This window comes from Rhipicephalus sanguineus, unplaced genomic scaffold (genome assembly GCF_013339695.2).
Source record: "Rhipicephalus sanguineus isolate Rsan-2018 unplaced genomic scaffold, BIME_Rsan_1.4 Seq11447, whole genome shotgun sequence".
NCBI lineage: Eukaryota > Metazoa > Arthropoda > Arachnida > Ixodida > Ixodidae > Rhipicephalus > Rhipicephalus sanguineus.
Genome location: NW_023614400.1, coordinates 9,857 through 32,398, shown reverse-complemented (window position 1 = coordinate 32,398; position 22,542 = coordinate 9,857). Strand labels below are relative to the sequence as shown.

General features: G+C 46.4%; 2 protein-coding genes across 5 annotated transcripts; one reads left to right on the top strand and one right to left on the bottom strand.

The window, feature by feature from the left end:
* The first annotated feature begins 2,713 nt into the window (after positions 1–2,713).
* On the top strand, positions 2,714–13,785 carry LOC119376283 (uncharacterized). Its single transcript, XM_037646184.2, has 5 exons — positions 2,714–2,993; positions 3,854–4,001; positions 4,276–4,916; positions 5,517–5,592; positions 12,671–13,785. The coding sequence occupies exons 1-5, from the start codon at positions 2,851–2,853 to the stop codon at positions 13,259–13,261; spliced, it is 1,599 nt and encodes a 532-aa protein (XP_037502112.1). The 5' UTR covers positions 2,714–2,850; the 3' UTR covers positions 13,262–13,785.
* Positions 13,786–14,164: 379 nt separating this feature from the next.
* LOC119376284 (uncharacterized) lies at positions 14,165–19,606 on the bottom strand. 4 transcript variants are annotated; one of them, XM_049411392.1, is made up of 5 exons: positions 19,436–19,606; positions 18,451–18,515; positions 17,903–17,976; positions 17,633–17,743; positions 14,165–16,483 (listed from the first exon to the last, which is right to left on the bottom strand). In XM_049411392.1, exons 4-5 carry the CDS (start codon positions 17,722–17,724, stop codon positions 15,202–15,204), a joined length of 1,374 nt encoding a protein of 457 aa, XP_049267349.1. In that variant the 5' UTR covers positions 17,725–17,743; positions 17,903–17,976; positions 18,451–18,515; positions 19,436–19,606; the 3' UTR covers positions 14,165–15,201. The 4 variants fall into 4 exon arrangements, with proteins under 4 accessions (XP_049267349.1, XP_049267348.1, XP_049267347.1 ...); XM_049411391.1 differs by having other exon boundaries at positions 17,903–18,515; XM_049411390.1 differs by lacking the exon at positions 17,903–17,976.
* Positions 19,607–22,542: the final 2,936 nt, after the last annotated feature.

Here is a 22,542-nt window from a genome sequence, read left to right as displayed (position 1 = left end):
GAGTTGCAGAGGGCGTGCCACTTGCGCAAAGTGTGCATCCATTCAACACATATCAGACGACTGTACCTCAGAAACAACTCATTGTTCGAACTGTGACGGAGCTCACGCTGCCTACTCACGATCGTGCCCCACATGGAAAAAAAGAGAAACAAATAGTAGAACTTAAGGTCAAATTCAATCTGTCATTCCAAGAAGCACGTCAACGTTTCGCACTACACAACCCATCCTATCCCTCCTTTGCAGATGTGACGCGCCGGGGCGCCGCGCCACATGTTTCTGCACCCGCGAATGTCACACAGAGTGTGGCCGCGGTCGTGCCACCAGCGCCCCCGGCTGGAGCAGCCTGTACTGCTCCGCCACCTGACAAATAGGGTCGGCAGGCCCCTGTGTCTGCTGAACCTCGGACCACTGCAAGCGCAGCTAGGTCCGAAAGCTCTGTGACCATGCCTGCCGAGCAGGCACCATCCGCCACCTCACAAGAGGTGATGGATACAAGTCCCACTCCTCCGGCGCCTGAGACGCCGAAGGAGAGGCGCAGCTCTTTGGAGCGCACTAAAAAAGAAAGACTACGCATTACAGGGCCCCCTAAGGACCCTGTAATCTAAGACAACACTTTTCTGTACACACAGCACCACACAACCTAAAAATGACACAAATATTACAGTGGAACGTCAGAGGACTGCTGAAAAACCTCGACGATATTCAAGAACTTTTACACAAAGATACACCAAAAGTGCTGTGTGTACAAGAGACACACTTGAAACCGAAACACACAAACTTTCTACGCCATTACGTTAGGTTTCGAAAGGATCGGAACGATGCAGTCGCGCCATCCGGTGGCGTTGCCATTGTTGTGAATCCAGGAACTGCTTGTACACATTTACCACTTCAGACGTCTCTTGAGGCAGTAGCCGTCCGAGCCGTTATCTTGAACAAACTGGTCACAATTTGCTCTATTTATATACCTCCTCAGCACCAACTTAGTAAACGAGAATTCCAGGCATTCATTGATGAACTTCCAGAACCGTATCTTCTCCTTGGAGATTTTAACGCACATAGCAGTCTGTGGGGTGACTCGCGCTGCGATGCGCGTGGTCGTCTGATTGAACAGTTCCTTCTCTCCTCTGGCGCATGTCTTCTCAATAGGAAAGAGACAATGTATTATAGCCTCGCTAACAATACCTATTCGTCAATCGACCTAAGCATTGTATCTCCATCGCTCCTTCCCCTACTCCACTGGAAAGTCATCAATAATCCTTTTGGAAGTGACCACTATCCTGTAGTTCTGAGCTCAGCAGTACAAAATGAATGCCCTCCACAAGTTCCCAAATGGCTGATAGAAAAAGCCGATTGGGACCAGTTTTACAAGGCTGCTAGCTTAAGTTGGACTGACATATGCGGTTGTAGCTTAGATGCAACTGTACAATACTTTACTGCTTTTCTTATTGAAGCTGCAGCTAAGTGCATTCCGCAAACATCTGGACTGGGCGGAAAACGACGAGTCCCCTGGTGGAACAGTGAATGCCGCAATGCTCGCAAACAACAAAACAAAGCATGGAGACTGCTTCGAGACTCACCGACCGCTGAAAATCTTGTCAATTTTAAAAACATCAAGTCCCAAGCCAGGAGAACGCGTCGACAGGCCAGGAGGGAGAGCTGGCAGAGGTTTTTATCTGGAATCAACTCATATACACATGAAGCAAGAGTCTGGAGCATGGTCGGTAGGGTAGTAGGACGAGAACCACATCCTCTTCCTCTAGTAAATACACAAGGCAACGGTTTGGAAGACCAAGCGAACTCCCTCGGTGCACACTTCGAACAGGCCTCCAGCTCATCCCATTACAGTCCAGCGTTCCAACGATACAAAGCAAGAATAGAAAGACAGAAAATAGAACGCAAATCCACAAACAATGAGGCATACAATGAACCTTTCATCTTAGCTGAGTTACAAGCATCGTTAAACTGCTGTAACAGAACCGCCCCAGGCTCCGACCGTATATTATACGAAATGCTCAAACGTCTGCCTCCCGAAACCCAAAAAGCTCTCCTTTCTTTGTATAATGCCGTTTGGTTTTCCGGTGAGATCCCTTCCACCTGGAAAGAAGCAGTCATTATTCGGATTCCTAAACAGGGCAAGGACCTATCTTCAGCATCAAGCTACAGGGCCATAGCATTGACGAGTTGCCTTTGTAAGGTTTTTGAAAAAATGATAAACAGACGACTGATGCATTTCCTTGAAACAAATAGCCTGCTTGACCCATGCCAGTGCGGGTTTCGAGAGGGTAAGTCCACTACTGACCACCTTGTCCGTATCGAGGCGCAAATTCGTGATGCTCTCATTCATAAACAATTCTTTCTGTCGGTGTTCCTCGATATGGCGAAGGCCTATGGCACTACGTGGCGCTTTGGCATACTCCGAGACCTGTCACACCTAGGTGTGCGGGGCAGAATGTTGGCAATAATCAAAAGCTACCTGTCTATTCGGACATTCCGTGTTCGAGGTGTGTTGTCCCGTACATTTGTTCAAGAAACAGGAGTGCCGCAAGGAGGGGTATTGAGTTGTACACTTTTTATAGTCAAGATGAACTCCTTGCGCCTCGTTATCCCACGAAATATGTTTTACTGTACATATGTTGACGACGTGCAGGTCGGTTTTAAGTCCTGTAACCTCTCAGTGTGTGAACATCAGGTTCAATAGACCGATCCCACAGGCCAGTTTCGCGACGCCACCGCTGCCGCGGCAGCCGCGGTGCATGCCGGTACTTGTAGTCGTCCGGGCGCACCAGCCAGCCGAAGTGCCTGAGCGTTCCCTTTTCGATAGATTTTTCGGTCGTGTGGAGCCGTCTTACGATGGGAGGATTTACGTGCTGTGTTCCTGGATGCTACAACAACAGCACTAGGGATAAAGGCTTGGGTTTCTACGTCTTTCCTAAAGAGCAAAAGCTTCGGGAGACGTGGATTCAGCGTATCAACAGGGCTGGACGGGGCGGCAGGTAAGACATCTTATTAAATGTATAGTGCCGCTTTGAAACTAAATAAGCGTATTGCGGTGGTTTTTTTTATGTGAATGTTTAATCATGAAGCTTAGCATACCAAAGAATATGATCTTTGCTCACTCTGCCTGCGTATACTCTTACCGGATAGCTCAGCCGCGGTTCGCGGTTGTGCATGCCGGTCATTTTTTAGCGCATCTTCCTTATTCTAGCGTTTTTTGTTACCGCTGCGTACTAATATTATTATTATTACGAGTTGTAGTGCTGAGGTCTTTTAGTTTTCCATGTTGCGCAAGTGCAGCACCGCGTACGCGGCTTGCGTTTTTTTTTTTTTTTTTTTTACAACGCAAGTGGCAAGCATGCAGGCATAAGGGGAAGGCAAGCTCATTGACGAGGCTCTCCTAATAGCTCTACCGTACATCGAGACCTTACTTTTTAGAAACGACGTAACGTACTTCACGGCACGCTTGCAACAACTTACCCAGAACTCGTTGTGCCAAACGGCGATTAGCTTTCGCGGATCACCCTCGATGCAAACGGTGCCTCTGTAATCTCGTCCTTTCCGTAAAATAGTTATCTGGTGCATGCACGCGGCCGATTTCGCTGCACCTATGCAGATGAGTGGCACAAACAGCTGTATAATTTACCTGTGTGTGGCGTTGTCGAGTGAGGCTGAAAATTAAAATTACATTTGTCATTTGCCCTTGACTGATATGGAACTTTTTGTACGTTAATCAAGAGAAAGTGATACTGTTGTCTTGCAGTGGTAGCATGCAGACTGGACATTTAAAAGGAACCTGAAAACGCAGTAGGTGATGTTCAGTGTCATATGAAATAATGGTGGAACTTTTTGTGCTCAGGTTCTCCAAGTTTACGCCTACCACGGGACACCGAGTATGCGGTGCCCACTTCGAAGGAGGAAAAAAGACTTACATGAACAGAGTGCCCACAATCTTCCCGCTGAGACCGCAAAAGGTGGAAAGGAGGCGACCACTCATAAGGACACAGGTAATTTGAGCGCAAGCAATGCAGAGAAATAGCATTACGTTGTTGCATATGCACCACTGAATATTTTGTTATGGCTTAATGCAGGCAATGGCTACTTAAGGGTTGCGCTACTGCGTAAGGGTTGCGCTACTGCGTAAAAAAAGCAATGATGCCGAGTAAACTTAAACTCGTGTGAAGGTATAAAATGCAGTATTGGAAATCTCACCTGCAGCTGCACAGTGTGTTGTAAAAATCACTGAAACACATGGCTTTCTTTTTCATTTTCCCCTGACAGCCGGAACTTCCCAACAGTCCAACTGTGGCACCCCAGCACGACCCAGAAGTCTCAGGCTCTGCCATCACTAGTAGCAGCAGCGACAGTGAAGACACCGCACAGCAAAGCACTCTACTCATGGACCATGCCTACAGCAGCCAAGAGTCAAGCTATGACCAGCTTGCCAAGAAAGTTGCTTGCCAAAATAATATAATAACTGAGCTAGCAGAAAAGGCTGAAGCTGCTTACGCGCATGTTGAAGAGCTCAACCGCCAGCTAAAACGCTCTCAACAGGACCACGCTGAAGCAAAAAAGCTATGTGACCGCCTTCAGCAGAAGAATAGGTGCTTGCGGCTTGAGCTATCCTGTATGCAGAAGAAAGTCAAGAGGTGCAAGGCTGAAGCTACACAAAAGATTGACATCACGTATGAAGCCCTTGTAGAAGATGAAAAGAAGCTGCGGTACTACACTGGCTTTACATCCAGAAAGTCCTTCGACAGTTTTTGGTCCCTACTTGAACCAGATGCGAAAAAGCTGCGGTTCTGGCAGATGAAGGAAACGGAGAACGAGGACCGGAACTTCATCCTGCCTTTGAAGACACAGCTTGTGCTCGTCCTGATGAGGCTACGGCTGGGCCTTGACGGCCTTGACCTTGCGTACAGGTACGCTGCCAACGTTGAAGTGTTTTTTTTTGCATCAGTACTCATTTTTGCCTTTGCATAAGGTCCAAGTGGAGTGACTAATGAAACTCTGTTACCATGCCAATACATTTACGCGGGCATACTGTGTATAATGTTATTTATGAATATGCTGTGAGGGAAACAAGCATAACCCAATCAGCCCGAAAGGGGCCATGAAGACAAAATACGAGTTTGCTTTATTCAAAAGATTTGGTATTTTGTAATACCCTTAGTGCTTGTCCGGGAGCAAACGAACTTTCATTCACTGAGAAATTCAAGTTTAAGCCAAATTTCAGTGTTCCTGCCGAGCGTAGCTGGTTTTGTTAGTTACTTTGTGCATAGGGGGAATGCAGCATGCTGTGTATTCGTACGTTCCTCAAAATATCAGCAATGGTATGCAGCACTTTTTCACTTATCGTTTATAATGAAAATGACTGGAAGTAACAAGGTGCTTACACAAAAGGAATTCAGTACCGTTTAAGCATCTTCTGCAATGACATCTTCATTGCAACCGTAGGTTCTTTTGTTTGTGCTGCAGAAAATTACTGATGCGCATTTTTTGCAAATTTGTTTTTCGTACAGGTTTGGCGTTTCTACGTCAACCGTTTCGAGGATCTGGGTAACATGGCTGGATTTTTTGGACAACAGGCTTCGCCAGGTATGTCAGCACCAGTTATCTTTTTTTATTGCCTTTTGTTTGTGGTCTCTGTGATGGCCGCGACAAATTGCAACATTTATGGGAAGGGAGAAAGGGGACTGGATGGAATTTTAGGTATAAAAGGCCAACTGTACACTGATCAGTCGCGTAGCCAGGGTTCTATTTGAAGGGGTGTTTGTCAGCCTTCCCCTCATGGCCAGATATATTAGCCCCCACTACTGCCTTTCTGTCTGTCAAGATACCTGCTAAGAACGTACAGGTAATTTAATTCCCCGAAGCATGCTTTTTTAAGCTTACTGCAAGATTGCTCAGCTTGAACACCTTGTGTTTGCATTCTAAGATGGATCGATTGAATTAAAGTAAATTTCAGTAAAACTACTCGTTAGGCAGTTGGTGCACGCTTGTAAAACCCAGAGCGCAAAAATACAACACAGGCGAAGCACAATGGGACAAGCACTCACTCTCAGCTAAAAATTATTGGAAGCAACGTCACATGTCACCTCACCTTAAATGTACTCATTTCACTTTTTTTATTCTGCGGGTTGCTACATGGCTCAGTGCCCGCGGCGTTGTGCTGCCCAAGGATGCGGGTTCGATTCTCGGCCGTGGCTTCCGCTTTTCTTGCGCAGGCAAAAAGCGAAAATGCTCGCATGTTCGAGATTAAGGTGCTCGGTAAAGGTTCCCATCTGATCAAATTAAACTGAAGCCCTCCACTACAGTGCACCTTATAACTTATGTAGTGCCCCGCAGGGGCGTCTGCGCAAGCAGGCGTTTGGTGTGTAGCGACACCACGGACCCGAGCTAACGGGGGGGTCTCGACCCCCTCCCACGCCCCGCCGTGCGTGGCTTTGCCGTGTCCGGGGAAAAGGGGATCCTGGGGGTTGAGCCGACGCCGGGTGCTTGGACCTTTAAGGCCCCCCGGCAGAGGCAACACACCCCTTTGGCCCCTGCTTCACGTAGACGGCACCCCTGGGCTGACCCACCCAGGGGAAATCGGCGGTCGCCTTTTCCTATCCCCCTCTCTGATCTTTCGCCTTCCTATCTTCCTTCCTCGCTGTCCTGTCTTCTAATCTCTCCTGTTACTTCCCCATTTTCGTAGGCGGCCCGGGTTAACCGTGTATATGTGTCCTCTCTTGGACATAATATATTAGGTTATAGCGGCATTGTACGGCTGGCGTCTGCAGCCTTAGTTCATAAGTGCTGCAGCGTCCCCAAGTTGGACTCCATGGTGGGTGGCCGCCACTGCTGCCGAAACACACACAACTATAATGGAAAGAGCTCCATTCCCCCGTCTCCTTGATCGTTACCCTCAAAAGAGGGTACGCACCGATGAAATACTTAATTCTCTGACCCGACCAACTGAAACGTTTCCAAAATTCCATGTCCTTCACAGCCAGAACCCTGACAAACTCGCAAGAACTATCTCTCCATTCACAGTTGCAAAATCCTTGACCGAAGCCTTAGGGCCGGGCTACAAGGTAACCAAAATGGCGAGCGGTGACCTTCTTCTCGAAGTCACAGCGAAACAACAGCATGAAAAACTCAGCACTCTCGTATCACTTGGAAGCATAGCCATTACAGTGTCACCCCATAGGTCCATGAACACCTCACGCGGTGTCGTTTCGGAAGTAGACCTCCTTGACTTGTCTGAAGCTGAACTGCTAGAGGGATGGAAAAGCCAGAACGTGACTGATGTGAAACGAATCGTTATTAGAAGAGAAGGAAAAGAAATCCCAACGAAACACCTGATTCTCACATTTTCAACCAGTGTTGTTCCCCAAACCATTGAAACAGGCTACATAAAATTAAATGTCAGACAATACATTCCTAACCCCAGACGTTGCTTCCAATGCCAGAGATTCGGCCACGGATCACTCAGCTGCCGTGGTCATCAAACTTGTCCTAAATGCGGTGTACAAGGCCACCCCTCCGACAACTGTGCTGAGCCACCACACTGCGTCAACTGTAACGGCAACCATCCTGCATACTCACGTTCATGTCCAAGCTGGAAAAAAGAAAAGGACATCATCACATTGAAGTACAAAGAGAACATTTCTTTCCGCGAAGCCCGTAAAAGGTGCTCACCCTTTCACAGCACACCCTACGCTGATGCGGCGCGCCGGGGGGCCGCGTCGCATCGGCCCCCGCCACTCCCACGGTCTGCGCAGAGCGAACCGTCGGCTGTGGCGCCTGCCCCCACGGCGGCAGTAGTCAAGTCTACTCCGCCAACTAGCGAACAGGGACCGGCGACTCCAGGGCCGTCGGGTCTCAAGGCCTCGTCACGCCAGACGAGGCCCGAAACTCGAGCCATTAGCCCGACCGTGCGGGCATCCAGTGCCTCCGAGGAGGCAATGGACACGGTATCGGCACCCCTGGTGCCGAAACACCGGCGCAGTTCTCTGGACCGCGCCAAGAAAACAAAAAAGCCAATAACGGGGCCGGACGACCGCCCTGCCTCCTGAAACAAAGTATTTCACTTGAACACTCCACACTTCCTTACTGTACACACAGCACCTTTTTATCATTAATATGCACACAGAAATATTACAGTGGAACATCCGAGGCCTTCTGCGAAACCTCGATGACATTCAAGAACTCCTTCACGAACTCAATCCAAAAGTGCTGTGTGTACAAGAGACACATTTAAAACCACAACACAAAAACTTTCTACGCAACTACCTCATTTTTCGAAAGGACCGAGATGATGCCATGGTATCATCCGGTGGTGTAGCCATTATAGTCAACCAATCAGTAGCATGTACACATTTACCACTACAAACGTCCCTGGAGGCAGTGGCTGTTCGAGTGGTTCTTTTGAACAAACTCGTCACCATTTGCTCTCTTTACATACCTCCACACTACCACCTGCAAAAACACGAATTCCAGTCCTTAATAGATGAACTTCCGGAACCTTACCTTGTACTTGGAGACTTTAATGCACATAGCAATCTATGGGGCGATTCTCGGTGCGATGCGCGAGGTCGTCTAATTGAACAATTCCTTTTCTCTTCGGGCGCTTGTCTGTTGAATCAGAAAGACCCAACATATTACAGCCTCGCTAACAATACATACTCGTCTATAGATCTCAGCATTACATCTCCATCGCTTCTATCCTTACTTAAATGGAAAGTGATTAAGAACCCTTACGGAAGTGACCACTTTCCTATTGTTCTGAGCACACAAATAGTAAATGAATGTCCCCCACAGGTTCCCAAATGGCACATCGACAAAGCCGATTGGGAACAGTTTCGTAAGACTGCTCTCTTAAGCTGGACAGACATGTGTGATTTAAGCATAGGTGCAGCTGTAGACTACTTCACAGCTTTTTTGATTAATGCTGCCACCAAATGTATCCCACAAACAAGTGGACTGTCTGGCAAACGACGGGTCCCATGGTGGAACAATGAATGCCGGAAGGCGCGCAAAAAACAAAACAAAGCATGGAGGTTGCTTCGGGACTCTCCCACAGCCGAGAACCTTGACAGTTTCAAAAACATAAAATCTCAAGGCAGGAGAACGCGCCGTCAGGCAAGAAGAGAAAGTTGGGAGAAGTTTTTAACGGGGATCAATTCGTATACACAGGAGGCTAAAGTCTGGAACATGGTTAGTAGGGTAGCAGGGCGGCAAGTACATTCACTTCCTCTAGTAAACACACAAGGCGACACCCTGGAAGACCAGGCAAACTTCCTCGGCGCACACTTCGAACAAGTGTCTAGTTCCGCGCATTACTCTGAAGTCTTCCAACGGTACAAAACAAGAATAGAAAAACAAAAACTAGAGCGGAAATGTACAAAACACGAGGCATACAACCAACCCTTCAGCTTAGCTGAGCTCCAGGTATCGCTTAACAGCTGCAGTAATTCCGCCCCAGGTTCTGACCGTGTGATATACGACATGTTGAAAAACCTACCTGCCGAAACGCAAAGAACCCTACTGTCCTTGTATAATGCTATCTGGTTCTCCGGCGAAATCCCCTCGTCTTGGAAAGAGGCCATTGTCATTCCTATTCTTAAACAGGACAAGGATCCATCCTCCGTTACGAGCTACAGGCCGATCGCACTAACAAGCTGCCTGTGCAAACTTTTTGAAAAGATGATAAACCGCCCGTCTTATATATTTCCTGGAAACAAACAATCTACTTGACCCGTACCAGTGCGGATTTCGCGAGGGTAGATCCACGACCGACCACCTGTTACGTATCGAGGCACAAATCCGTGACGCATTCGTCCACAGGCAGTTCTTTCTGTCTGTGTTCCTCGATATGGAAAAGGCTTACGACACAACATGGCGCTTTGGAATACTAAGAGACCTGTCCCACCTTGGTGTACGTGGTAGAATGCTAGATATAATAGAGAGCTACTTGTCAGATCGCACGTTTCGAGTTCGGGTAGGAAATGTTCTATCAAGACCATTTCTTCAAGAAACGGGAGTGCCACAGGGTGGTGTACTTAGTTGCACACTCTTTATTATCAAAATGAATTCCTTGCGCCTCTGCATACCACGAAATATGTTTTATTGCACATATGTCGACGATGTACAGGTCGGTTTTAAGTCGTGCAACCTTTCGATCTGTGAGCGTCAGGTCCAGCTAGGGCTGAACAAGATCTCCAAATGGGCGGACGAGAATGGTTTCAGCCTTAATCCTCAAAAAAGCACCTGTGTCCTGTTCTCTCGAAAGAGAGGCCTTCATCCTGATCCAGATATTGACCTGCATGGTCAACATCTCTCCGTGAAGACGGAGCACAAATTCTTAGGCCTAATTCTCGATAGTAAGCTTACGTTCGTATCGCACATTAAATATTTAAAAAACAAATGCCTAAAAACAATGAATGTTCTAAAAGTGTTGTCACACACTACGTGGGGTAGTGACAAAAAGTGTCTGTTGAATCTGTACAAAAGCCTCATACGCACTCGCCTAGACTACGGTGCAATAATCTATCAGTCGGCGACAGCAAGCGCCTTGAAGATGCTTGACCCTGTCCACCATCTAGGCATTCGCCTTTCTACGGGCGCCTTTCGCACCAGCCCCGTGGAAAGCCTCTACGTCGAATCGGACGAGTGGTCGCTACACCTACAGAGATCTTACCTATCTTTTGTATATTTTCTAAAGGTGAACGCAAACAAGGAACACCCCTCACACTCCACAATCAATGATTTGTCCAGTTCTGCCCTTTTCGACAACCGTTCTTCGGTGAGACAGCCGTACTCACTTCGTGTGAGGGCTCTAGCTGAAGAAATGGGTGTGCGAATTCTCGAACACTCTCTAATGGCTCCCGCTCCACGTCTCCCGCCGTGGCAGTGGCAGCTTATAGATTGTGATGTTTCTTTCGTGGAAGTTACCAAGCACGCTCCACTTGCACATATCTGCACACACTTCCTCGAACTCCAGCACAAATACACGTGTCCAGAATTCTTCACAGATGCCTCAAAGTCCAATACTTCTGTGTCGTACGCAGCGGTTGGTCCATCCTTTTCCGATTCCGGTATTCTGCACCCAAACTCAAGTATCTTCACAGCGGAAGCTTACGCGATACTTGCGGCTGTTAAACACATAAGACACTCAAAACTACAAAAGGCAGTTATTTACACGGATTCCCTAAGCGTGGTAAAAGCTTTAAAAACTCTGAAAAAACACAAAAACCCTGTCCTTGTCTCGCTATACTCTCTTTTATGCACGATCTACACACTCGAACAACGTGTCGTAGTGTGCTGGGTGCCAGGGCACCGCGAGATTGCAGGCAACGTGTTGGCGGATCACCTAGCAGTATCCGCCCACGAAAACAGTCCCAATACACTCATAGCTATTCCCCCACTAGACTTAAAACCCTTCCTCAAAAGAAAGCTCAGGGCCTTTTGGCAGACCACATGGGATATGCAGACAAGAAATAAGCTACACGTTATCAAACCACATCTAGGTAATTGGCCGCCGGTATCGAATTCACGCTACACAGAAGTTACACTCTGCAGACTGAGGATTGGCCACACACATAGTACCCACTCATATCTTTTGTCCGGAGGCGATCCACCTCTGTGTGATCACTGTGGCGATCCACTAACTGTACTCCACACCTTACTGCAATGCACGGAACTGGACGCTCTCAGAAAAAAGCATTTTTCATCTGTATACCTGCAGTACCCTCTTCATCCTGCTATGTTCATTGGCAGTGAACCCCATTTTAAATATCAGTCCCTGTTTGCATTCCTAAAAGATGTACACAATTTTAACGTTATTTTTCCAGGCGCTCCGTAGCGCGGCCTCATGATTGAGGCTGCTGCTACGGTTTCCATCAAAGGAAGCACCTGCCTCTCGGCCTTTGGGATCAAAGGCCTTGAGGAGGCACTCGTGCTGTTATCCCGCCTCTCACATGTAAATACCATGCTCACTAGTCATTTATCCCACACCCATAGATCACACCACTTGTCACTGCCATAATTTTATACTGTATACACATTTTTTACGCTTCTTTATAGCGCGTGATTTTAGGCCTTTATACAGCCACAATACACCCTGCCATCGTAATCATTGGTCATCGCCAACACCACATAACAGACATGGCGCTCTTTGGCCACCCATGGCCCTTGCGCCAAAAAGCCCCACTAATCATCAACTTATGTAGTGCCTGTGCATTATAACTCAATAAATCAATCGATGAACCTTCTGGGTCTTACAGCACATGCCCAATGCAGTAAATGATTTTATTTATATGTAATGATGCTTCCAAAAAAAGTTTTGTTGAGAGAATGCTTATCCCAGCATGCTTCTCGTGTGCCCGTGTGTTTTTTGCTAATTTTTAGAGCATTTGTAGATTCATTTGACAGTGTTACAAGCTGTGATGACTCATCTTGCGGTCTCTACTGCAGAGCAGTGCCAGTACTTGTGGCAAAAATCAAAGGTGGAGAAGGTGACTTTTTAAATCGTACATTAAGAGCAATGGGGAGATTCATGTGCATTGAGAATGCAGTCTTAGATCCTTCGCATAGATCCACCACTCTAAGACCACTCCCCCCGCCCGTTCCTAAGCCACTGATGATATTAATGTAAAAAATATGAAAACCCACTTTTCCTTCTTTTTTTCAGGTCCCAACTTGGATGCCTCCCCACCTGTGCGACAAGTACAGGCCACAAGCTTTCACTGACAAGGGCTACACCACTGTTGACGGCATCCTCGACTGCACCGAAATTTTCATCGAAACCCCCTCGTCATTCCGTGTACAGAGTGAGACCTATTCCTCGTACAAAAAGCACAATACTGCAAAAGGGTTAGTTGTGTGCAGCCCGAACGGCTTTGTTATGTTCGTGTCCGATCTTTCTCCTGGGAGGCTGTCTGACAAGGCCCTAACAAAGGCTTCCGGTGTGTTGGAAAAGTTCTCACCAGGGCGAAGTTTGATGGCTGATAGGGGGTTCACCATCGAAGAAGAGTGCAAGGAACTTTCACTGCACTTGAACATTCCGCCATTCATGGAAGGACGGCCTCAACTGTCTGAAGCAGATGAAACTGAGACAAGGCTTATTGCCAGTGTGCGCATACATGTGGAAAGGGTCATTCGGAGGATAAAGACCTACAGAATACTCTCACAGGTGTTTCCAAACAGCATGTCTGGACAACTGAACAAGGTGTGGCATGTTTGCGCACGCTTGACAAACTTTGTGGGTGAGCCATTGCTGTGAGCAGATGTGAGTGAAGTCTGCATGTCTGCTGATAGGCTGCGCCAGTTCGCTTGCACTACATTTGACTACTTTTTTGGCCATGCAACACAGCCAGAAATGGGAAGGATATAGGCCATTGTGCCTGTTCTAGGAACTGCTCACCGTCTCTCCAAGCTTTTTTATTCACCTTAGCCCAAAACAAGGAACAACCCAATCCCTTCAGGAGGGCACGTACGAAGAGCCGTATCCTTCCCGTGCACATTCAAGCATCATAAGAAATGTCCCTGCCTAGGTTTTGTATTCAGTTTATTTGCTTTGTTTACTTGGTCATTCCCTTATTCTCTAAATTTCTTGAGAACTACGTTTACTTGCACGAAAAGATGTGTTGTCTGCATTGACCCCCCTTTTCTTTTTGTTGTCATAACACATTGCTACCTGTACTGTCATGAACGTGCATTATGCAATAGCCATACTCTCTTCATCTCTGTCACCATTTCAAACAGCGGCACGTTTTGATGCTTTCCATTAAAATCGAAGTGAACCCATGCCTGGCGGTGTCAATGAATAGGTACATACATTTATTTCGATAGGGTAAAAGCTCGTGATCGTGGCCATAGCTGCCCATTGAGAAGCATACTTGTATGGGCTATCACCATATTGTCCCCTTGTGTCCAGCCATCCAGTCTGCTGTGGTTTAACATAAACATGAAAGGTTAATTAACAGGCTGACGTAGCCTTTTAATGCGTGACAGCATTCATTGATAAACTGAAGGTATGTTGAGTGTATCATTTCCTGCATAGAAACCAGCTGCAGGAGGATAATGGAGCTGTGAAGAAACGGCGTTACACAGTGCTCGAGTAAATTTCAAGAAGCCTGCAACCGCCTGTTTTGCAAGAAACAGTTGTCTAAAAATATTTTCCACATAGGGCTCCAGTACAGTGGTTTATTTGACATTGTTTTCGTGCTTCCCGTAAACTGTGTAGGGCCTTCAGGAAAACAAAAAAAAACAGGCCAGAAGGCACATGATAGTACAGGCCTACACACTAGCAGTGGTGGGTAAAAAGTAGGGCCATAAAAGAAGCGGGTCACAACACATCATAGCACAGGCCTACACATTAGCAGTGGTGGGATAAAAGTTCGAATAGCTCATGCCAAGTGACACGTGAGCAGGTGCCTCGCTGTCCCACAAAACACTGATTCATGGAAAGCTGTGGCATGTGTTACCGGTCTGCTTGTTTAATTCACCTTGAATTAATTCAAAATGAAGGCGAAAAGAGAAGTACAGACAATGCAGCAGTAAAAGAGCCCGTCAATGTAACATTACATTGAACAAAGTGGCAATGAAGACAGACACAAATAACACAAATACCCTATCAGTAAAGAAGCAGTTAATAAGTATCACCAGGCTTTTTACCTCCACAGTACGTAAGCAAGCTTAGGTGCCCCGAGAATTTTTTTAAATTCCACATAAGTTGCTGTTTTGGAGCAAGGCCGGCCCTTACAGTAGCACGCAAGCCATAATGGTGTGAATATTAGTAGCAACAATAACGCCAGTGGTGCAGTTTCGTGTGCTTCATGGCATAAATAAGCAAGCCTATGCCTCCGCGAAATTAGCATGAAGCACACAGACGCTTCACACTGGAGGGCCTCACGCTCATTTGTACTATTTTTCCCCAGCGTGGTCAAGTTATGCACGTGAATGATGTACAAAGAAAGAGGGTAGACTGTTCTTGTTAACGCAGAACAAAAATGCACAAACCTCATACATAAACATCTTTGTTGTAGAAAAGGCAATTTACAGGCACAGAAGCAAAACTCTGGTGGGCTACTTCTACTGGCTTGAAGTATTTATGGTATGACAGAACACACGCACAAGCTTGAAAACATTTTCTAGCTTTACTTTACCAGTTACTGGAAATGTAGGGAAGCAAGTAGCTGGAAGTAAAAAATTTGCAACGTTCTATGAATTCCGTGAAGAACTCTGGTCAAATGGCACGGAGATTTGTCGGCACTCTTCCTTGCTGTAAACAAACAGCACGCAGGTGTTCAGACCAGTCACACCCATCTGCACTTGCACCTGAGTATAATAGCCACTACTTTTTTTTAGTTCCCCAGCACGCAACTGCCTTTTGGCAAAATCTTGAATTTTTAGGGGCACTTTGATCTCAAGCAGCCGTGGTGCGCAACATTTACACTTCACGAGCCCATCTGGGCTTGCACCTAGAAAAGCGTGATGACGAGAGAGGAAGAGGCCAGTTTCAGTCACCTCAAGCTCCACGTGGCTGTCATTTTTGTCCTGAAAGGCTTTCCTGGCTTCAGGCTCACACAGCAGGCCTCTCTTCATGGCAAATGTTGCCCTGCCTTTCTTTTTCCCAACCACTGCTGCGATGAGACGTCGGGGATCATGCGGCCCCATTTTGGTTTGGCACGTCCTGACCCATGTGTAAACTCTATGCGCTACAGATGCAGTGATCAGACCCTCCCTATACATATGCCAAAGGAGGCAAGCACTTTGCAGTCGTGTGGCTGCCTCTACGGCTGTAACTTCTTCGTCTGTGTATGACAGCAAAGCATTCCCCTGTTTGGCTCGCTCCAGCCACCTTAAAGGTAGCCCAGCCACATCTTCGGTAGCGGGGCTCTCAACTTTTCTTTGTTTTTCGGGAAGAAAGTCATTTGCTTCAAGTACGTCTGCGAAGCAATCGAGCCCACATTCTTTGAAGTTTCCATGCAAGTTTATGAGGCTCAGTGTTGACAGATTCGAGTCTTGTGTTCTCAAGCATGAGTAGGCTGCTCGTTTTTTGTGAAGCCTTGGTGCATCACTGATTTTTTCAGTGGTGTCCTTGGAGAATACAATCTGTTGAAATTGCTCAGTCACTTTTTTTGGATCCCGCGGGTTGTACCACTGCCGTTCACCTTCAGTGCATGCAATGGCATTTGGTACTTCAGTGAGATCATGTTGCGCAATGTGCATCAGCCCGTACAAAACGCAGCAAACATGTTTGCAGACACCACCTTTCCCAGCAACACATGAGCAGCTGCCACTGACAAGCTCCCCATCACACTTAAGCAACTTCACCCCAACACTGTACACTGTCCGTGTTGCCATGGATGCCAGAACTTGTGCCTTCACCACGGTCTCTGCGGTGTCTTCAGTTGAAAACACCAACTTTTGCAGGTGGCCTGATGTGAAAAGCCGCAGGCCAGCATCTCGATGTTTTCTAGCGCCTTTACTTTCAGTGTACCTGCATGAAGAATAAACGTTCACGTTTACATGCTGTGCAGGACTTTTTCCTTCCAGAATATACATTTACACATTCCACCCTTTAGTTAACTGTTGCATAATAAAAATAATCCCACTTTCAGGCCTGCAGAAACAGCTGAAGAAATTTTTGTAATTGTACTTGGCTAGAACAGTTGGCATGAGTACATTCCTGTGCATAAACACCTTTTCATTCCCTACACAAATTTGCACACTCCCACTTTTTGTCCATTGTGCAAGTTCTGAAGATATAGAACTAAAACTAAATTTAAGAAGACTGTCTACTGCAATCAGATATGTAAAAAACTTCATTTTAAAGTGACCTCAAATTGTAACAGCAAAATGGTTGGGAGCTGCGCTAGTTGGCACGTATTCGGATGGGAATCAGTGGAACTTTGTCGGAAACACACGGCACACTGTTGACTTTGTGATTGGGAGCGACGGAAGTAATAGCCGGCGAGAACAAACTTTCAGGAAGATGGGGACGATCGAGTAAAGTCGGGCTCGACTCGATCTGGGCGCTTTGTTACGTGGTCTGAAACTTCACGAAATAATGTGAGGGGAATGGAGGAGAGAAATGCCAGCTTTAATTATTCATTTCTCAGCAATCAAGAGTTGTTGGTCATTGAATAAAAGCTGAGAAAGCTACAAATGGCGTTATTTTCCAGCTAAACACAAAGTTACTCAGACCCGCCGCGGTTGCTCAGTGCCTAAGGCGTTGTGCTGCTGAGGGAGAGAATGCAGGTTCGATTCTCGGCCGCGGCGGCCGCTTTTCTGATGGAGGTGAAAAGCAATAACGCCTGTGTTTTCAATATTCCGGCGCACGATAAAATCCCCAGGTGGTCAAAATTAATACGGAGCCCTCCACTACGGCGCGCCTCATGCCTGCATTGCATCGGCGGATTAAACCACACAATCAACAAAGTTACTGAGCCTGTAGCGTACCACTTTAATAAAGAGAAGAATTTTTGCATACTACAGAGCCTACAAGATGGGTAGAGCTTTGTGGCACTAGGAATAGTTCAAGAAACGTTACACTTTCTGAAACATTTGGGTGTCAGCATGCTCTTTTTTTCCCAAATAGCACTCATCAGTTTTAGAGAATCATGACTGCCGAGTTAAGTTTGCATACCTGACAATGTGCTCCTTTCCAAAGTATGGGTTCAGGGAGCTTGTTTTGCAGGTCCACCCTTGACTGTTGTGGTTGTGTAATACAGATGCCATGGCACAGCATTACACGGAGCTGCAAAAAAAAAAAAAAAAACAGAGCCTGAAGGTTAGTTTAATCTGAACATAGCCAGCTAAACTTTCTGCTAAGCCAATACACTTTCTTAGATTACATATTTTTATCAGGGCGTTACCCTCTATTGGTGGAACATACAAACATCTGCATGCTGCGTACTCTATAAAAGAACCCCGGGCAGTGTCAGACAGTCGGTGCCCGTTGTCCACGCAGAAGCCAGGCCAATGAACCAGCTGCACGTATTAATAACATAATATGCCTCCACTGCATGATGCTCGTACCCGATGAGTAGTAGTAACGACGTGTGGACTAGTTGGTGTGGTAGCATCATGCAAAAAAGCACAAAAAACAATGAAACGCAGCAGTAGTTCTCATGAGAAGAAAAGAGAAGAAATCGCTCGCCCTGTTTTCAGGACCTTACCAGTACCAAATCTTTAGTCACATGATAGTAATCCCATGACAGGGACTGCACTTTACTAGTGCTGAGATAATCTTCACTGTTGCACATACTGCACACAGTAAATACTCTTAAGAGAAAAAAGCTTAGCGAAGTAGAAATTACAAAGACCATAAACAACAGGGCTATAACAACGAAAAAAAAATAACTGCAATGAAATAACGCAGGACCATGACAAAAGCCATAATAAAAACGCAATCCATGAAAAGAATATTGATTATTTAAAAATGCAGCCAATGCATTACTGTACCGCAAGAATGCAGTTTTCTAGGCGATGCCGTCCTCCAACCACACGAACCTGCAGCTCTCTGGTAACTGCATGTACAGAGGTAAATACTGTTAACAACGCACGAACGCGTGGCTTTCGATACGTGCAGCACAGCCTGCTGATAGCCACTGGCGTAACCAGCGATATTAGGTGACGGCGCTGCGGCGGCTTGGCATGCGAAAGCTATTGCCCATGCTTCCTTTTTTTTTTGGGGGGGGGGGGAGGCAGGGAGAGATTCGACACCAGAAGTCCCTCACCACGACCGTCGCCAACACATAAAATAAACGATATCTGACGCTGATAACCAGCGAAGTCTGGATCATTTTCGCCTTTGGTATGGTTACTACGTTCCCCTTTCTTTATTTCGGAACTATATACCAAAGGCAATAAAAAGACAGCACTAGTTATCAGGGTAAGATAACGTCCCTTGTTGGCTCCGTATCCTTACATGCGGCTCAACCGACAAGTGCGAATGACTGATGAATGCGTATCACAGCTGCTAATGGAGAGCGGCGCGTTTGCATATTCACGTGCGCGAAACATGGGACGCTACAATGTCAAGAGTTTTCAAAATATAGCGACCGCGTCGTTCGGTGGACTAAAATCAGAACGCCACCCAAATTAAGAATTTCAAATATTATTACTACCAAATGCTGTATGTTGAACGCGACACTCGTGCACGTAAGTGCCGTAAGACACGAAAGGTTCGGCGCCGCATATAAAGCCTGTCCCCAACAGCACGTCACTGTGCAAACAAACGTTGCAATCCCCGAGATGCACATGCGAAAAAAACAGTCGCGCAGAACAACCGCTTACATACATCACTCAAATGAAAACGGTACTCAACAGGCAATGAACGGGTGGCTGTCCTAAGTCCCGCCGAAACGAAGGAGTAGCAGGCACTTATGACCGAAATTCGCGCCGCCTGCTCCCATTAACAGACAATGTAGGTATTGAAAATACTCACATGACGACTTTTTCTTGCTGGTGAAATCGGAGAGACGTCCGCGAAGCTCCGGCGCAGTACTGAAAAAGCGGCGGCCACTGCGTAGTCGCTGTAGTCTGGTTGACCGATTGACTACAACTAAGATGGCGGCGGGGCAACTCCGGAAAACCGGCGCATGCGCTGATCGGCTGGTGGGATCGGTCTATTAGGTTTGAACAAGGTCTCTCAATGGGCAGATGAGAATGGTTTTAAACTCAACGCGCAAAAGAGCACTTGCGTCTTGTTTTGCCGAAAGAGGGGCCTCCATCCTGACCCCGACATTGACCTGCATGGTCAACGCCTTTCTGTGAAAACCGAGCACAAGTTTCTTGGACAAATATTAGACACAAAACTGACCTTCATACCATATATCAAGTATCTAAAGAACAGGTGCTTAAAAACCATGAATATTTGAAAGTGTTGTCACGCACTACGTGGGGGTAGTGACAGGAAATGTCTGATGAATTTATATAAAAGCCTCGTACGCACACGCCTAGATTACGGTGCTATAACTATCAGTCTGCGACTCCATCCGCTATAAAGATTCTCGACCCTGTCCACCATCTAGGCATTCGCCTCTCTACGGGTGCTCTTCGAACTAGCCCCGTAGAGAGCCTGTACGTAGAATCAAATGAATGGTCGCTCCATCTGCAGAGATGTTACCTGTCTTTTACATACTATCTCAAGGTTAACGCTAACGAGGAACATCCCGCTCACACCATAATTAATGATGTGTCCAATGCTGCCCTGTTCAACAACCGTCCTTCACTGAGACAGCCCTACTCCCTCCGTTTGAGGAGCCTCGCTGAGGAAACTGGCGTGCCACTTCTAGAGCACCGGTTGATGGCTCCCGCAGCATATCCACCGCCGTGCCAGTGGCAGATTATTGACTGCGACCACACATCATCATAATATCATCATCATCATCAAATACCACACATCATCATCATCAAGTTCTCATAATGAATAAAGCGAAAATTGAACGTCTGCTTGATCTGCGATTTTCTTACACCATTGTAGACTGTCAGGAGTTATCTTTTAGCACAGTTCAACTGACTTGGCAGGTTGCATGCTTTGGTCGAGCTTAAGTGTAAAGGGTCCCTGTGCTGTAATTTCTGCTGCATTACTAAATGCTCTTTCTCATATAAAACAAAGCCCCCTTTTGAAGCAGCAGCACAGCCAAGCGCACAGCTTTTGAACATGCATGCGTACTGACTGCATTTTAAGACGTTTGATGTGCCGAACACAATAATTCACATTTCTCTACTGCAACTACACGCACTAACCATTGATGTCTATCATATCAATTGGATTTTACCTTTTGTGGCAGACTGTTACATGCTCTAGTTAATGTGTGTAGCAGTAGGTTCTGGCAGCAGTGACAGTACCACCGAAAATAGATAGAATATTTGTTCACTCTCAAAGGAACCTGTGTCTGAGCACAGGTCAGCAGAAAGTCGATACTCAATTATAAATGATTTGGAGGCTATATATGTGCCCAAACGAACTTGTGTGCACTCTTTCACGCTGCAATTCTCTCAAACTTGCCAACGATCGCCCACATTTAACAAGTTTCTTTTTGACTGACCAGCCCCCAATCATCTAACACGTCTATTACCACTCGCCAACACTCTCCTTACAAAAATGTATTTAGACAGTCTATATACTGTCTAAAAATGGGTTTAGACAGTCTATACTGTCTAAACACATTTTATAAGGGTCGTTAACACGCTCAAGTGCACTCTTCGTCACTCATTAAAGGCTTGTTATATTTATTGTAAAGTTAATGTCGGGTAACTATGAGTCACTGTATTTGTGTGTATGGATGACGTATGTTTGCGGCATACGTGTTTCTTTTGTGTGGGCTAGGGAGGAAACAGAAAAGAGAGGAATAGAAGTTCTAAAACCACTTGACAATAGTGTAATAGTGTTGCTTAAAGATATTGGAATGACACCTGACGCAACCAGACAACTAAACTGCCACTGTTTCTTGAGCTCTTGCGGTTATGCCCTGCAAGACACCAGCTACATATAAGTAAAGCGAAATGCAGCTGCAAAGCCGGTATTCAGGGCGAGTGCAAACATGCCGCTGCTGTGTGCCTGTACATAACTATTATGAAGACAGCTCCCACAAAAGTGGGCCCCGAAAATGGGGCAAACCAACCAGCAAGCCCCAGCGGCAGCCAGAACAAGATCTAGACCTGTTTCCTGGTGAGCTTGTATAAAACTTTAGCAGTTCCTTGTCCACATTATATTTCCACCAACTTAATTAAAGCTCACATAGGCCCTGATATACGCAGTAATTAAGCCAATTTTCTCTGTAACAGCTCAACAATCAGACCCAAAGGACGTCAAGAAGGCATCTAGGGACGTTCTACTTCATTATCTAGACATTGACAGTCCCCTGAAAGAGATAGTGATGCAAGATGCATGAAGATGACCTGATTTGCACGCAGGTTCTCGATGACCTTGTCGAGCAGGCCTCAGATGCAGCAGATGAAGCCAGCCTTGACGGGATGCTTGTTACGATGCTTAGAAGGCCCGTTTACAATCACCTGACTGTCGTTGACAGCAGCACGACGCATCAAAGAGATTTTATTTCAGACTTAGAGCCTAAACAGGCACATGAATATGCCGCGAAAGTGGTCTTGAAAAAAACACACACACACAAAGGTCGCTTTGCTCACATAAGGGCAAACAAACTGCACAGGGTCAGTTCAACTTTATTTAAAATAACTTACTTCACACATGTTAGCGGTATCCAATGATACAGACTGTGCAACTCTGCAACAAAAGGCTCACAGCATTGTCGCAAAGAAAAATGATGAAGGATTAGAGAGCGCAGCCCAGCAATTACTCAGGCACAGTACCTACAGAAGTGCTGGAATACACTATGGCAAGGTTAGTAAGCACAAGAATGTTGCAGTGCATGCACATGTTTTCATAAAACTCGGATAACAGCATAAAATTTGCAACAACAGAGAACCGAATCTTAATGCACATGTGCTACAAGTGTGTGCATTGTTTAATAACGTGATGTAAGGAGATCTTGGTGCACAAATAACGCGCCGGCTATTCCTTAGCTCTTA

Bases quoted from the DNA above. Each gene is read 5' to 3' on its own strand.
- LOC119376283 (XM_037646184.2), top strand. From the start codon at position 2,851: ATGGGAGGATTTACGTGCTGTGTTCCTGGATGCTACAACAACAGCACT. The intron at 4,917-5,516 runs GTACGCTGCCAA...TTTTTCGTACAG, and splicing joins GGCCTTGACCTTGCGTACAG to GTTTGGCGTTTCTACGTCAA. The intron at 5,593-12,670 runs GTATGTCAGCAC...TCTTTTTTTCAG, and splicing joins TGGACAACAGGCTTCGCCAG to GTCCCAACTTGGATGCCTCC.
- LOC119376284 (XM_049411389.1), bottom strand. From the start codon at position 17,724: ATGGCATCTGTATTACACAACCACAACAGTCAAGGGTGGACCTGCAAA. The intron at 16,484-17,632 runs GTATGCAAACTT...TTCTTCATGCAG, and splicing joins GGAAAGGAGCACATTGTCAG to GTACACTGAAAGTAAAGGCG.